The sequence below is a fragment of the Acomys russatus genome, chromosome 9 (assembly GCF_903995435.1).
Source record: "Acomys russatus chromosome 9, mAcoRus1.1, whole genome shotgun sequence".
NCBI lineage: Eukaryota > Metazoa > Chordata > Mammalia > Rodentia > Muridae > Acomys > Acomys russatus.
In genome coordinates this window covers 20,234,435-20,251,171 of record NC_067145.1, presented here as the reverse complement: position 1 = coordinate 20,251,171, position 16,737 = coordinate 20,234,435, and the positions used below count along the sequence as shown (strand labels likewise).

General features: G+C 46.1%; 2 protein-coding genes across 2 annotated transcripts in view; one reads left to right on the top strand and one right to left on the bottom strand.

Moving 5' to 3' along the window:
* Myo10 (myosin X) overlaps positions 1-16,737 on the bottom strand; it is a 204,699-nt gene that overhangs the window by 109,912 nt on the left and 78,050 nt on the right. The window contains exon 3 of the mRNA XM_051151002.1: positions 9,072-9,230. Within this exon, the coding sequence (XP_051006959.1) occupies positions 9,072-9,230 (159 nt within the window). The remainder of the gene's footprint in view (positions 1-9,071; positions 9,231-16,737) is intronic.
* On the top strand, positions 1,003-1,491 carry LOC127193773 (nucleoside diphosphate kinase B-like). Its single transcript, XM_051151001.1, has one exon. The coding sequence runs from the start codon at positions 1,003-1,005 to the stop codon at positions 1,459-1,461; it is 459 nt and encodes a 152-aa protein (XP_051006958.1). The 3' UTR covers positions 1,462-1,491.

Here is a 16,737-nt window from a genome sequence, read left to right as displayed (position 1 = left end):
ACACGGCTTCACGTCCCAAACCAAGATTCTGATCAGCTATAGCATGGTCCCCTCCGTAAGTCAGAGGCTTTTGTTAGTACCATTGCTAACAGCCCTTTTCATCCTATGGGCCTGCAAAGCTGCATAGGGATCAAGTAAGCCACGATGGGCCAGGGAAAGTAGTTCCCCTCAGTTTGTGCTGTAGGGAAACACTGTCAAGAAGCAGCAACCATTTGTTGCAGATGTATTTCCCACCTACCATGTCCCCCGCTGCCCCACCCCCACCCCCACCCCGCCTCCCTCTCCTCTTGCAGTCTTTCTAGTTCAATATGGTTGCGGTCCACTCTCTAAATCTTTGCCTTGCATGAACTTCAGCTTGGAATTTATATATTCAGTGGGCTATCCCACCTCTTCCCCCGCAGGCCACAGAGGGTTCAGGTACACCATGCATGAAACTGACTTCTGAAGACCTGCTTCCTCTCACAGAACCACACACCTTGACCAATGGCGGCAGGCCTGTCGAAATGGCAATCCAGTGGTCCTGCAGAAATTCAGACTTTTAGGACCAACAAGATGACTCACCACTCCTAATGATCAGTGATCAGTCCCCCAGGATCATGGTGGAAACAGAGAACCAGCTCTCCTGAGCGGTCCCCTGATTGCCACATGTGTACCACAGCATGACAGCATGCACTTCTCTGACTCGCCAGGGAAAATGTCATTATTTTCCACATGTTTATTGGTCAACTCTCCTCCCAGACCTGATGCCTCCTACCTTTAGTCAAACTTGGTTGCCACACTACATTTCCCCAAAACTCAGGTCTATTTTCTACCATCATTTTTTATGAGGTGAATGAAGTTCATTAACCTGCACACTCGCTCTCCATCATCTTGCTAATCAGCAATGTGCAGCCTTTGTTCCGGTGTCTTGAAATCTGTGCATTCATGGTTTGAATGAAAGTGGCTCCCACGTCTCTCCCATCGCTCACAGCTGACTCCAGCCGACCCGCAGACTTTCGGACCATGGCCAACCTCGAGCATACCTTCATCACCATCAAGCCAAATGGTGTGCAGTGCGGCCTGATGGGCGAGATCATCAAGCGCTTCAAGCAGAAGGGTTTCCGTCTGGTGGCCATGAAGTTCTTTCGGGCTTCTGAAGAGCACCTGAAACAGCACTACACTGACCTGAAGGACCGTTCTTTCTTCCCGGGGTTGGTGAAGTACATGAACTCAGGGCCTGTGCTGGCCATGGTCTGGGAGGGGCTCAATGTGGTGAAAACAGGCCGAGTGATGCTGGGAGAGACCAATCCAGCCGATTCTAAGCCAGGCACCATTCGGGGGGATTTCTGCATTCAAGTAGGCAGGAACATCATTCATGGCAGCGATTCGGTGGAAAGCGCTGAGAAAGAGATCGGTCTGTGGTTTACGCCTGAAGAACTGGTTGACTACAAGTCTTGTGCCCATGACTGGGTGTGTGAGTAGAGGTGGGTCAATGAGGGCCCTTCTCAGCGTTACTGACGGGTCCCTGGACACAGCTCTTCATCCTACTGAGTGGATGGATCCTCTTTTCTAAGACAATAAAGACTTTGGAACTGGGGGTGGGGGGGGGAAGAAAGAAAGAAAATGGCTCCCATAGGCTCATACGGGGAAGCACTATTAGGAGGTGTGGCCTTGTTGGAGGAAGTGTGTCTCTTGGCTTTGAAGTCTCAGAAGTTCAAGGCAGGCCTAGTGGCTCTGCGTCTCTTCCTGCTGCCTGCAGATCCAGATGTAGAACTCTCAGCTCCTTCTCCAACACCATGCCAGCCTGTACACCACCATGCTCTCAACCATTATGATAATAGACTAAGCCTCTGAACTATAAGCCAGCTGAAGTTAAATGCTTTCCTTCCTAAGAATTGCTGTGGGCCTGGTGTTTCTCCGTAGCGATAGAAACCCTGAGACATGCATCGAACATCTTTGCACACACTCATCTGTTGCCATGAGAGCCACTTTCCTCCAAACGTCCTCACAAACGCTCCAAATGCACAAGGCTTGACTGAGGATCATTCTCTGCTGCTTCCTCATCCTGATGCTCAGCTCTCAGCAGGGTGGCTCACTGTCACCCGAAGTTGTAGTCAATGGTTTGCTAATGTCTGTCTTCACCAATCAATTAAGCTACTGTGAACAAGAGGAAATCTGCAACCCGGGAGCCTAGAACAGAGCCTGATTATTCAGGCAGGGCTAAAGCAATACGGACATACAGGGGCCGTATATTGCAAATATCCCCCTCAATATACCCATGCTTCATTCTGTGCAAAGGTGCTCTTTGTTCAGTACCTTCTGCATAAGAAAATCATTTGCCATGGTCTGATTACACAAAATGGAAATGTTTTTAAAACAAAAGAATGCTAAATGTTAAACATTCGAGTGTTTTTAAAATTGATGCCAGTTTCACAAGAGCTAAAGCTCAGCAAATGGAGTTAGCTTTTTCAGCATCTTCATTCCTGTGAGTGAATTTATGCTTCAGGTTCTCTTCCTGTTGAAAGGAATCGGAGCCAAAGGACAGGCAGGGTGTGCGTGGAACATCACAAAAGCACAGGCCCTCACTGCCGCCATCGTGCTGATGTGGAGAGTGGCGACTCGAGGGCGCAGCTTGGCAAATTTTAAGACTACACAGAGCCAGCCAGATGGGTTCAATTACATCTTGGCAACACAAGTCTTGGTTTCAAGTAAGGGTGGAGAAAAAGTCAGAGCACAAGCGCCTCCCCACACACCACCCCACTCTCAGCTGCTCCTGGTGGGGGCCACATGCCAGATCAGGGCCAAGCATGCATACTCTGGGCCCTCCTGAAATCTGCAACAAGGAGAGTTTTTATTTGTTTGTTCTGAAACTGGCTTTGACAATAGATGGAAGCAAACTAAGAGGTATGCTTGTGTAAACGAAATACAACTTCTGATGATGCTGTGCTCCAAACAGAAACCTCCATGACAGGACATGCCTATTTTCACATTGCTCCTGTCTTTTCCAGAGGCGAACTCCACTCACGGCTGCTGAAATCAACAGGTCTCTAACTGGCTGGGGACCTCCGTTAGTGTATTTTTCTTCCCAGGATCAAGGTGGCTCAGGAACAAGGGTGCACACCTTTACATACTGGGGCTGAAATGCCACCTAGCCAGGAAAGGCTATTTTTCAAAAGGCTAAAAATAAATGAAGGTGGAGCAAATTTTCCTGCTCACAGGGTTGTATTGTTAGACACAGCCTCCCTCTTAAACCCAGCTCCTTTGATTCTGATCTCTGCTGCTGTTTGTTCAGCAAGACCAACAAACTAACCAAAGAGCTGGGCGGAACACAAACTGGCTTCCTCTGGGGCCCTCCTCTGCACCATAATTGCAGGCTCGCTGCGCATCCAGTGGTGTGGTCTGCAGCCCTTCTTTAGTTGCTGGAAGAGGAGTCTCCCCCACAAAACTGACTCAGGACTCACAGACCCTGTAATGAAGAGAATGTGTGTCTCCTCCATCTGGCAGAACGCGAAGCTGCCACACCACCAAGCCTAGCAGCCCCCGCACTTGGACACAGAGGTTACCGCCAGAATCACAGGGAACCTCAGCCACTCCAGTCAACACTTTTCAGCTGCTAGACATTCTGAGGCGACCCAGGCGTGACTAGGACAGGCCTCCAAAATCCACAAGTCCCTCTAGCCTCCTTGAAGAGCTGCCAAGACTGTTGGTGTCATGCTGTCCTGACATTGTGCTTGACAAGCTGGGAGTCCTCCCTCACCTGTCTCTCTGCTGCTCTCTTAAAGGCTTATTTCCATCTCTGTGCTGATCTAAAAATCTCCATCTCTTCAAGGCTGAATTACCCCATCACTCTTGGCTAGCTGATCACTTCAAACACTTCAACAGAGGTCATGTGCACTCTATACCATCCACTGCACACCTTTCAGATCAGCTTCATGGGAGGAGAGGGTTCCCAATCTTGACACTTGTCACAAGTTGGGCCAATAATCCCTTGTGGTAGAGGCTGCCCTATAGGTCAGTGAGGAGCATTCAAAGGCCTCTATTGCCTAGATAGCATTAGCATTTGTCAACTTAGCTATAATAATTAAACATGTCTTCAGGTACTGCCAAGTATCCCAGAGAGACTGCCATTCAACTGAAAACAAATGCTTTAGGATTTGTTTGTATAACCTACCCTAGCTAATTTCAGAATTTCCCAGCAAACATCTGGTTCTATAACCAAGGTCAACTGTCTCCCAATTTAGTGAGGCTCTCGCGTACCACCAACCTTCATCTTTGCGTGACATGTCTATCAGGCTTTATCTGGAGGTGGGAAAGGAGGAGAGCAAGGAGGGAGGTTAGGCCCTCCCCTCCCCTCCCCCCACCAAAAGATCGCCAGTGAGGAGCAGCAGGCTTATGCCAAGGAGGCCAGAGTAGAAGCCAGGGCCACAGTGAGTAGCTATTGTGAAGAGCAGGAAAGAACGGGAAGGCTGCTGAGTCGGAGGCCCCAACAGAGAAGTGTATGGAGGCCCTGGAAGGAAATGCGGTATTAGGGCTGAAAGTAGGGTCCTCACAGGCAGTGTCAGAGAGGACAGAGGATGCAGACTTACAGTGGCAGAACACAGCCCAGCGGGCCTACAGATGCTACCAGAAAAGGGGGCTTGGTTTCTCTTTCCCAGGGCAAGCACTGGGCAGGGATAGGCACACCCACAGAAAGAGCTAAGGGACCGAAGCCATGGTCAGGGGCTCCTGAGACAGGCTCCAAACAAAGCCTGTGCCACCCTGGCATCTCCTGTTCACCAATGAGAGGTTATCTTCAGTTGCTCAGTCTGTGCGCTGTATGCTGGCTAGCCTTGCGTTTTCCTTCCTGTTCAATGGCAGACTGGGCCGGGGAGTCACTCCAAACCTCTAAACATGACGCCAAGTCTCAGGCTGGTTTTCTCTAAATAAAAACTTGCTGATATGAGATGAATATGTTGGATGAAAAAAAAAATACAACAGTTAACATTTCTGAAGTGTTTGCTTATTCTGTTTCAAAACAGCTCTGACAAAAATGGGGGACGTGATATCTGACCTTTACAAAAACAAAGTATAAGAAAGGGAGATTGTCAAAGATGAAGCTAGCCATGTGGAGCTGAAGTGGCTGTGAGAAAAACTGGGCTGGGTTCTCCTTTGCCTAGTCTCAGACTTTTTTTTTTTTTTTTTAAAGTGTTTTGAGGCAGGGTTTTGTTGTATAGTCCTGGCTGTCCTGGAACTCACTCTGTAAACTAGGCTGGCCTCAAACCGAGAGATCCGCCTGCCTCTACTTCCTGAGTGCTGAGATTAAAGGCGTATACCACCACAGCCTGGCTCCGTTTAAAAAAATAATTAATAAACGTTCTACCTCTTTGTGTCGAGGATGGTAAATGTTAGAAAAAAACAAGTGTTTTGTCGGGATAAAGTCCGTGTGAAGAGGGCAGCATGCTTCTTGGCTGGAGGTGGCCCTTCCTACCACTAGCCTGTCAACTCAAGCAGAAAGTCATGGCAGGACATGTATATATGAGTGTGGCTTAGCTCCAGGCAGAACACCAGTTCCTCCCCCAAAGACACAGACCCGCACTAATCCCTAGAAACCATGATTATAAGCATCCACAGCAATGGGACTCCATAGAATGACTGTGAATGCAGGTATGGACCTTGCCAGGTGCTTGCCCTATTGGCCTGTTTGTTTTATTGTTATCAAAATTAAAATTTTTAAATGTGTGTGGTGTATACATATGTGTGTGCTCGCGCATGGGAAAGGGCGTGTGCTCCCGTGTGCATGCACATGAGCAGGCCAGAGGCTGTCAGCTGCTTTCCTCAATCCCTTGTCACTTTTTCTCTGAGAATCAATCTGTCTCTGAACTCTGAGCTCGCTGATTTAGCTAGGCTGGCTGCTGACCATGCCTCGGGATCTGCCTGTCTCCATCCAGCACTGGTGTTCCAGTGGCATGTCAGCTTTTACTTGGTATTCAAGCTCGCTGCCTTATGCTTACGTGGCAGGTACTGACTGACTGACTGAGCTATCCCCCAGCTCCCTGGCTGTGATCTAATCCTAAGACTTAAAAGCTGTCACTCTTTCTTACAGAGAGAGAGACAGAGAGAGAGAGAGAGAGAGAGAGAGAGAGAGAGAGGGGAGGGGAGAGAGAGAGAGAGAGAGAGAGGAAGAAGGAGGAGGAGGAGGAGAAGGAGGGTGGGGGGCAGGGAAAGAACAAACATATGCTCAGAGGGCAGACATGAAGCTGCAGGATTTATAGCCAGCAAACTACAGAAACGGAATGTGGGTGGCTCTAGAAGCTGGGAATTGCCCTCAGGTGCCAGTTAGAAATGAGAACCAGACCCCTATCTATAACCGCACACGACTGAACTCTGCCAGCAATGAGAAGGAACAGGAAATGGATGCCACCCAGAGCCCCCAGAAAGCCGTGCAGCCTGGCACACACCTTATTTCAGCCTGCGTGACGGCTTTTATCAGTCATGCCTACATACTGTAAATAGATAAATTAGCTCTTTTGATTAGGCATAGTTATGGTACCATGTTATGTCAGGAATAGAAAATTAAGACAAAACCCTAGAAAAATTCAAATAAACCCTTAGCTGTATTAAGCGTGGGACACATAGAGCTAGGATACAGGGGAAGTGGCAGCTTCTTTTGGCGGTGAGCAGGTTGATCCCGTCAGAGCATGTGCAGGGACTGTACCTCCTGTGAGCAACTATAGCAATGACAAAGTCACTGTGTGTCCTTTATGGGGAATAAGATACACTTAAGCACATCTGAGAAAGAAAGCACACTGTGGCAGAACTGACTAATTTTAACTGTAAGTTCTGTGCACAAAAACCTGTGCTTTTCCCTCAAAAGTGATGGAAAAGAACTTCACGGCAGAAAACAGGACCAAGATCTTCTTCCAAGATTTATTGGGCAATTTAGCTATCAGGTTTAACATTATTATCATGAGAAGAGAAACAGTGGGGAAACTTTGCTTTTAGAAGGCTCTGCTTTTAAAGGCCCTGGGATGGGATAGGTTTGCGTCGCCTAACTGACCTACTTTCTTATCTACTGAAAATGTGTAATAAGAACGTCCAGGGGGTGGGGATGGGGCGCAGCTGGAGAGATGGCTCAGAGGTTAAGAGAACTGCCTGCTCTTCCAAAGGTCATGAGCTCAATTCCCAGCAACCACACGATGGCTCCCAACCATGTATAATGTGATCTGGTGCCCTCTTCAGGTGTGCAAGCCGGAACATTGTATACATAATAAACAAACAAATAAATCTTTAAAAAGAAAGAAAGAATGAATGAAAGAAAGTCTGGGTAGTTTCTTATGGCAGAGACATATCACAATAAATTTTTCGTCCAAAACTCAGGATTCATGTTCGACCATCCGCGGGGAACAGGCTGGCAGCACCATTGGGTCAAAAAGCATAAGTCATTAGAAAACCTAGCAAATAGCCACATAACAGGTTTGAGTGTTAAACGTGAAAACACACAGGGCAGTGGTTAACATGCCTGCCTGTCAATGAGCTGCTGATGTGTAAAGAGATTTTTGACAGAGGAATGAATGCACACCACCAGTATGTGCAGTATGTAAATGGTGTGGCCATTTCTGCAGAGACTTGTGTAATTGCCACCTTCTCTAAGGGACACATGGAAGACACTGCGATCTGAAGACTTTTAAGAGTCAGCGAGCTGTACAGTCAGGGGACTAAGACAGAAGTGGCTTTCTCTATGCAGGGCTATATGAGAGTACATGGCAAACAGCAGGTCAACCTAGCCAAAATGACACTTTCACAGTGTAAGATAAGGTAAATATACTTTTCTTCACACCAAAGAAAACCGAGCATTAAGGCCATAGATGTCTGGTTTCTCCTCTATTTCACCCTCCCTCGATCTAAGCAAACACTGAAGACAACACATGCTTGTTACACCATTCAAGGCTGAAACCATTACTAATCAGAATTCCAAAGATACTAGCAATGTTAAACATAACTCTTATGGCACAAAGATCATTCTAAGCCCAAGAATAGTATATTAGCTTTCAAAAGAAACTAATGTCATATATACATGAAAAATGTATAAACAGTTGTTGAACTTTAAAAAAGCTTACTAAGACAGATACAAAAGTGGATGCTATATGCAGGGCAATTATTCTTGACAGGTAGGATAATGACTATATTTCATTTTCAAAAATTTATTATAGAAATAGGATTTATTTCTTAAGATTTATTCCATTTTAAATTATGTGTATGTCTGTATTTGAGCATGTGCACATGTGAGTGCAGGTGCCCTCAGAGTCCAGAAGAGGGCGCCAGAGTCCATGAGAAGTGGATATATATCATGTAAGCTGACTGATGCTGGTGCTAGGTGCTGAAGTTGGTTCATCTGAAAGACCATGTACTTCTAACTGCTGTGCCATCTCTGCAGCCTCAGAATGAGCTATAAATATTACTTTTCACACTTACATTACATATTAGTTATATTATAGATTTAATCCCATTTCATGAAAGCAGTGAGAAAAATGTAAATCAAGGCTTTATATATGCATTTATCAATTCAAAACAGCAACTAGGAATCCAGCATCTTAGAAAGACAGAGCTCCATGAAGGCAAATATCAGCCTAGGACAGATCCTAGAGTCAAAGGAAAGTCACGAAAATTTCACAAAGCCAGAAAAAGTCAAAGAAAAGAGAAAGAAGCTTTGATTGGGATACTGGTGTGTCTTTAGTTGACGAAGACAAAGGACTCCTCTATATGATCTCTCTGTGTAAAAGAACACTTAGCAACAAGGTACAGTGTGTGCCATTTTCACAAGAGCAAGAGATGAGCCAGCTCACACTGAACAGGACCCCTCAACAGGAAGTTACAGAGAAACACTTTTTTCTATTGAGTTTTTAACATGGCAAAACTTAAGAAAACATAATTTTTCTGAAATTAATCAGAGGCACTCAAAGAGTAGGAATTATTCTTTGGAAGTGCAAACAAACACTCAAATTCGAGAGGCTTCTTTTTGTGGAGCCTCTTCTATCCTGGGAAGAGACAGCAGGGCTCACAGAGGCTGGGCAAGTGCACCGAACTACACCTCTAGGCCTGCAGGTGGAACTCACGTAGATTTGATTCCTCTTGTATCGCTGGAACAAGTTGTACATGATGGAACCTCCATGCAGGTCAGTCAGGGAGGCCATGTCATCCACGCCTTCTTCATGCATGGGGTGCATAGCTGTCACCTTTTGATTGGTGATTGTGCTCTGCTTGTAGGTGAACACCTGAGGGCAGAAATGAATTTAACTGTTTAGTCTGAGGTACATGACTTCCTCAGAAGTGTCGAGACTGATAAACCAATCACAGAACAGGCAGTCTAAATTTTAGAAATTTAATTATTTTTCATATAAAGAAATACTGTCTATTCCTTTTTGTTCTTTTTTTCATCTGTACATTTTCTAAAGGAAGAAATTATTTTGACAGCTGCTATAAACTTTAGAAGACGTTATGTCGACTAGCAATCATCCTTTGGGTCTCACAGAAACTTCATAGTCCACTCCTCTTCATAGTTCTCCAGTCTGGAGAGATGGTTCAGTGGTTAAAAACCCAGGTCTGGTTCCCAGAACCTGCAATGGAAGCTTCCATAACTCTGTTCCGAGTGATCCAATGCCCTCTTTTGTACTTCAAAGGTACCAGGCACATAGAGGCAGGCAGGCAAAGGCAAATCTCACACACACAAAATAAAAACATATATCTAAAAAAAAAAAAAACTGTTTTTAGATGTATTTATTGTAAATATGAGTGCTCTATCTGCATATACACTTACATGCCAGAAGAGGGCATTAGATCCTATGATGGATGGTTGTGAGGCACCATGTGGTTTCTGGGTATCAAACCCTCTGGAAGAGCAGCTAGTGCCATCTCTCTAGCCCTAAAAACAATCTTTTACGAAGAAATTCACTAGGCTCTTTTAGACAGGACTGTGGTTTCTCTACAGTTTCACTATGGTTCCTCTGGTAGCTTCAAACTTCACAGCAGAGTTCTTCAATGTAAGTATTACACTGCACTGTAGTGATTAAGTGTTACTCAGGTAGTTTACTGAGTCGTCCACCCCCCCGCCCCATGTGCTGTAAGACTGCCATAAACCATTACACCAGTATTTGCAACACGTTGCCAGTATTCCCTCTCCATCATGACATGCATCATGCATGTGTTCTTGGTTTATCAGATGATCTACCTTATACTTCCAAACAAGAGCAATGAGTGCCACATGTATGTGGTAGCATGTATGTCAAGCAAAGCTAATACTGTACAGTTCATTACTGAACTCAGATTTCTGAAGCCACTTGGTATTCTTTTACCATAAATTACCCTAGAATAACCACAGCAGGTCATGCTCTGCTTACTGACCAGGTTCAAACTTCTTTACTTACAAATGCACATATAAAGTGACTTTACTGTGGAGTCCCTAACTTCAGTTATGCATTCATAGTTTGGGTTTGTTTTTGCAGTTTAGGAAATCAAAGCCAAGGTCTAGGCAAGTGCTCTACTACTCGGTGACATCCTCAACCACTACTAGAGTATAGTTAATAATTTTTAAGCCATACAAGCTTCCTTTAAATAAAACTAAACTGCCAGCCCCAGTGTGGTGATGCAATTAGGTCTGTAATCCCAGCACTCAGGGAGGCAGAGGCAGGCAAATTGCTATGAGTCTGAGGCCAGCCTGGTATACAAAGTGAATCTAGGACAGGCAAGGCACACAGAGAAACACTGTCTTAAAACAAAACAAAATGCCCCAAAACTACCAAAATGGTTATTTTAAAAAAGAATATAAATAACTTGGAAAACTTAGAGCATTCCCACATACAAATGTGCATAAGCATGTCCACGAAACCTTTCTGCCATGTTTGAAGAAGTTTTTGATTTGGGATTTTAACATGAAATATTAACTAGCTGCCTACATCGCAACAAATGGAATATTCTTACAAAAGTGAATAACACACTGAGAACTACAAAAATGTCAACCCAATAGTTTTGGTACAGGTGGCATGTTTTATTTTTCCTGAGGAAAAAATAAAACTTCATTAGTGATACATATGCCAGATGCACCACAAAAGTTGGTCCAAACCAGCCCTGAGAAACTTCCCCAAGCCAGAACAAGGACACATCTTTGCCTCCTGACGAAGAATCACTTTCCCCAGATGCTGTTAGGCAGACATTCATTTGAGGAGCAAGCAAGCAAGCCCAGTTTCCCTACCTAGGTGGTGGAGGGGCCACCCTGCCACATGAGCTGGATAGATACTGGGGCTGTTGAGAGATTATAGATGGGGTGTACCACATCCACAAAACAACCTTGAAGGAAATGGTACAAGAGCATCCCAGAGATAGTAAACACATGGCCCTTCATAGTACGTCATAACCACCAAGGAAGAAAATGAAAGGAACATGGGCCAGCAATGGAGGCAGCCTTCGAGCAACCTAGAAAAGCCCTCCGTCTTCTCCAGCTTGCTTCCCTCTGGGATGGTAATCCAGGTAGGTGTTCCGGAAACGCCCCCTGTGGACATGGCACTCCACAGGGCACACCGATGAGGGTGCAAAGCAGAAGTTCCACAGCTTGATCACCTCCTGCTCAGCTGAGGAGTGGACATGAGGGTCTTGTGTTGTCTCTCAGGAGGCAGTGCCTTAAGAACTACAAATATCGGTAAAACGCAACCCGAGAAACTGCTTGAGGCTCTGCAGTTTCAAAGCTCCTCTGAGTTTAATACAAGTCACCTCCAAAGCTCTTTCACGCCAGCACAACCAATTCCTGCCCCAAGCCTCCGTCCAAACAGCATCGGACCCTGTCCAGTGCAGACCCCGTTTTCTAAAGCATGCCACTGTAGATACTCTGGGTAACCCAGAATCTGAAGACAGACATGATTTAAATATTAAATTTTTATGTGTTATATTGATTTGTCCTTCTAGAAATAATATACACTGTCTAACAGCCACACATACATATATATTTATGCCTACCTCTTCATATCAGATGGAAACATTTCCTTATTATTACTATCTTTTTAAAATTTCATTGGTAAAAGCAAGGTGATGTATGAGCCCATGTGGGGGATGAGAGCTAGGCACAAAGTCTTGGAAAAAAACAAAAAAAAACAAAACAAAAGGCAAGTGTGGTAGCACATGCCTATAATCCCAGCATTCGGGAGGGAGAGGCAGGCAGATCTCTGTGAGTTCAAGGCCAGCTTGGTCTACAAAGTGAGTCCAGGACAGCTATGACTACACAGAGAAACCCTGTCTCAAAATCAAAAAACAAAACAAAAATCTAAAAACAAACTAACAAACAAACAAACAAACAAAACAAAACCCAACGGCCTCAAGTGTGGCTCATGCTCAAAGCAATGAGCATTTCAAGGCAAAGACTGTATCTGAGAAGAATTGGTGTACTGCCCATCCAGAGATGTGTTATCACCAGCCAAGGACCCAGAACAGGATCTGGCCACAGAGCTGTCTGATAAACCTAGAAATTAAAAAAAAAAAAAAAAAAAAAGATCACTCAAGTAACTTTTATGTGGTATGCAACAGATGGTGGGGACAGATTGTACACCCCAACACAAGACTGACAATGGCTGATATTGACTGTGGGGTCCAGAGCCAGGTGGGAGGCAGACTTCTCTGAGAAAGGGTCTACCTGGGTAAAGGGAGGCGGGGAAGACTCACTGCAAAGGGTGGCACATCACTCCTTGGCCCTTAGGAGTGTGCGGGGAAGGGCGCTGCTGCCAGCACTCATGACTGTCTATTTCCAGTGTGATGCGACTTCACGCTTCCGCCATCATGATGCTCCTTCCAAGATGACCTACCCCAGGACAGTGAGCCACAACTGACCCTCCTCCCTTCAGCTGCTCCTTGTGAAGAGTAACAAGCGCACGCAAACATACAGCATCACTGAAGTCTACAAAGGCACGTGTGAGCACAAAGGAGGGCGTGTAGTATGTCAGATGCTTTGGGGCAGCCTCACTGGGCAGGTAAAAAGAAAACACAAGAGACCCCAAGGGTGTGACGGACAGAGCCTACTACTTCCATTGTGTTCTCTGAAGGCATTACTGGATGGATAAACAACTGATTTAATCTGTAGGCAAATCTGTGGGGCATTTTAATTTAGTGACTAATGTGGAATTAGTGACCACTGTGGGTGGTACCAGTGCTGGGCAGGTGATCCTGGGTGCATAAGAAAGCAGGCTGAGGAAGCAAAGGGAAAAGAACCAGTAAACAGCACTCCAGCCTGCCTCTAGGTCCCTGCCCTGTTTCCCCAGTGAGGTATGCCCTGGGACTATGATTTAAACAGTGCCTCCTGGAACTGGCCACCCACTGAGAGCCAGGAAAGTTTAGCAGGCAACCAAAACACATAATGAGCTGTAATGGGGCATTTCCTGGCATGGGAGGGGACGACCTGAAGGAGGTGCTGGACAAAGGGGCAGGAGACACAAGTGTGAGGAAATGCTGGAAAAGGGGCAGCAGACACAAGTGTAAGGAAGTGCTGGACAAGGGGCAGGAGACACAAGTGTGAGGAAATGCTGGACAGAGGGGCAGCAGACACAAGTATGAGGAAGTGCTGGACAAAGGGGCAGCAGACACAAGTGTGAGGAAGTGCTGGACAGAGGGGCAGCAGACACAAGTGTGAGGAAGTGCTGGACAAAGGGCAGCAGACACAAGTGTGAGGAAGTGCTGGACAGAGGAGCAGCAGACACAAGTGTGAGGAAATGCTGGACAAAGGGGCAGGAGACACAAGTGTGAAGAAGTGCTGGACAAAGGGGCAGCAGACACAAGTGTGAGGAAGTGCTGGACAAGGGGCAGGAGACACAAGTGTGAGGAAATGCTGGACAAAGGGGCAGGAGACACAAGTGTGAGGAAGTGCTGGACAAAGGGGCAGCAGACACAAGTGTGAGGAAATGCTGGACAAAGGGACAGGAGACACAAGTGTGAGGAAGGGCTGGATAAAGGGGCAGGAGACACAAGGCTGCCGAGGCTGCTGTAGTGCAGGCCTGAAGACAAATGAGGCTGAGGCACCTGTGGGAATAGAGAACAGGGCTGTGGCAGGCCCCTATGCTCTGCCTTGGTGCTTGGCGCAGGACCTGTCCCCTCTTAGGCTTAGAAGTAAGTTGGAATGAATAGTGATGACCCCACCCCGCTCAGAATACTTAATTTTAGGGGAAGCCAGACTTCAAAACTGAATTTATATATAAGGTTAGAAAGCGTGGGGTTTTTTTAAATAAAGGATTTATGTACAGGTTTCTTTCAATTTTTTTTTTTTTTTAGTTTATTCTTTTTTTTTTTTTTATTTAGTTATTCATTGTACATCTCAATCATAGCCCCCTCTCCTCCTCTCTCCTGGTCCCTGCCATCCCTCCCTCCCTCATCCCCCTCCCCCTTCCCCTGCCCCTCAGAAAAGTGGAGACCCCCCCAAACTAAGTGGCATGTAAGGACTACATCTTTAAGGGATGCAGTGTTAAGACATCAGTATGCCATTACCATGCATAGCAGCCAGATCAGGATAACTGCTAAATCTACCACCCCAAACTCTGACTGTTCCTTTGTGTTGCTAATATTCAAAATCCTTTCTGCTCACTACTTTGAAACATACCTTGAATCATAATTTCCCTCCTGCAGACTGTACTCTTGTGCCTGCCTGTGGACCCCATTTCTCTCAAGTACTGACCTACATTACTTGACCCTCATGAAGGAAAATGCTAGTAATTTCTAAGGAGAATCTACAGGGCAAAGGAAATCAGCCACGTGTCATCACAAAGCCTTCTGGTCACTTACACTGCCATGTTGGCAAAGAATATGAAGACAGAGCCTCTGGGCAGAGCCTCTAGGCCAGTCTCCTCACCCCGGAGAACTGAGTGTGAAGGAGACACTTGTATGGTAATGCCTTCCTTAGTACAGAACTAAAATACACCCTCGGCGCAATTGCACTCCACACCCATGCACTACAATATTACACTTAGAGTTTGAAAGCACGCACACTCACTTGGGCACTGATTCTAGATAAATGGAAACTTCTGTTTGCACCAAAAAATAAAAATAAAAAACAAACAAAAAAACAAAAACAAAAAAACCACTTGCACACGAATGTTGACAGCAGCTTTCTTCATGATAGCTGAAGCTGAAAGAAAGAGGCAGGCAGGGTCTATTCCATGCTGTGTGAGTCTTACACTCTTGAAACGACAGCATCTCACAGCACGAAGAGCAGACAGGGGCTTTCAGAACTTAAGGAGGGACCAGGAAGAGGGCAGTGAGTTGGCAGTAAAGGACACCTGCGGGTGGGTGCCTTGCCCTGGGAAATGCCCTGGTACCCCACCAGGACTCAGTGTCCCACTGTGCTCAGTTCCCTAGGTCAGTTTGCCTCTGGGAAGGAGACTAGCCAAATGGTTCCTGAGAGCTTTCTCTGTAATTGCTTACAAATGAGTGTGGATGTAAAAGTACATCAAAACACAAACTTTAATTATAAAGAAGCTAAATCTGGTTGTGGTGGCACACGCCCATATTCCCATCCCTCCTTCAAAAGGCAAAGCCAGAGCTCCTCCATGCCCATGTGCACTCTTATCCCTCAGGGATGACTCCTTTGCTGCCCTCTAAGTCAGAAACCTCATGGCCTAAGGCCCCTCAGCCTTACTAGCTGCCGTGTCTACTTTGTAAGTCTGGGGACGGAAGAACTGACCTGATCCATCTCCGCCCCCACGTATGTACACCTCTGTAAAACATATACACATATATGTACATGAGTCTTTGTACTATGATTTTAGTGACATTTTAAAATCATTTTAGTATCATTATTTCTAGCCAATAATCTATGTGTATTTCTAGGTGTCGCTTTGGCTAATATTGCCCAACACAGGAACTACTGTAGTATTTCCTCCTCATGAAACAGAGACTGCTCAAGTGTGATCCAGAGGGACTCCAGTGGCACTGAACCCCACGGGAGCCTCAGTGGCCAGGAAGTGATCACTTTAACCCCCCAGTCTCCCCATCTTTGACACAGAGAATATCAGAAGCCTGAACTCTGGTGTGAGAACAGAGTGTCAGCATTCTTGGGCACCCCAGGAAGCAACTCACAGGTTTGAGTTGATCAAAGTCACTGACTGCCACCATTTACACACTGAAATCCCTTCTTAGCCTGCCCCAGTGGCTCCCAAGTTAAAACCTCAATGCTTAACATGGCTTTTCTCCAGCACCCCTCCTACGGCTCTGGATGCTTCTGTCAGGCCATCTCAGCTACAGCTGAGTGACAGTCCGTTTGAGAGTGGCACTGGGACAGACACTGGGACTCACTACTGGGACTCCAGGTGAGAGCAGTATGGAAGAATGAGAAGATAGAAGGACCCAGAGGGTCCAGGAACCCTACAAGAAGACCATCAAGGCTGGCGGATCTGGACCCACGGGGGCCTGCACAATCTGCTGTACCAACCTAGGACAACGCATGCAGTAAACCTAGACCTCCTATTCAAATCTAGCCAATGGGCAGCACATTTTCCACAGTTCTGTGGAGATCGGGGACTGCTTCTGACAAGACCTCTACTTGGTGGGGAAGCCTGTTGGCACTCAAAGGAAGGGGAAGCAGGCTATCCAGATGAGACCTGATAGGCTGTGATCATATAGTGGGGGAGGAGGTCCCCTTCTGTCACAGGTCTAGGGGAGGGGAATAGGATGAAAGAGGGATAGAGGGGGGAACGGGAAGATACAAGTGAGGGGATAACAATCAGGATGCAATCTGAATAAATTATTTTTAAAAAGAAA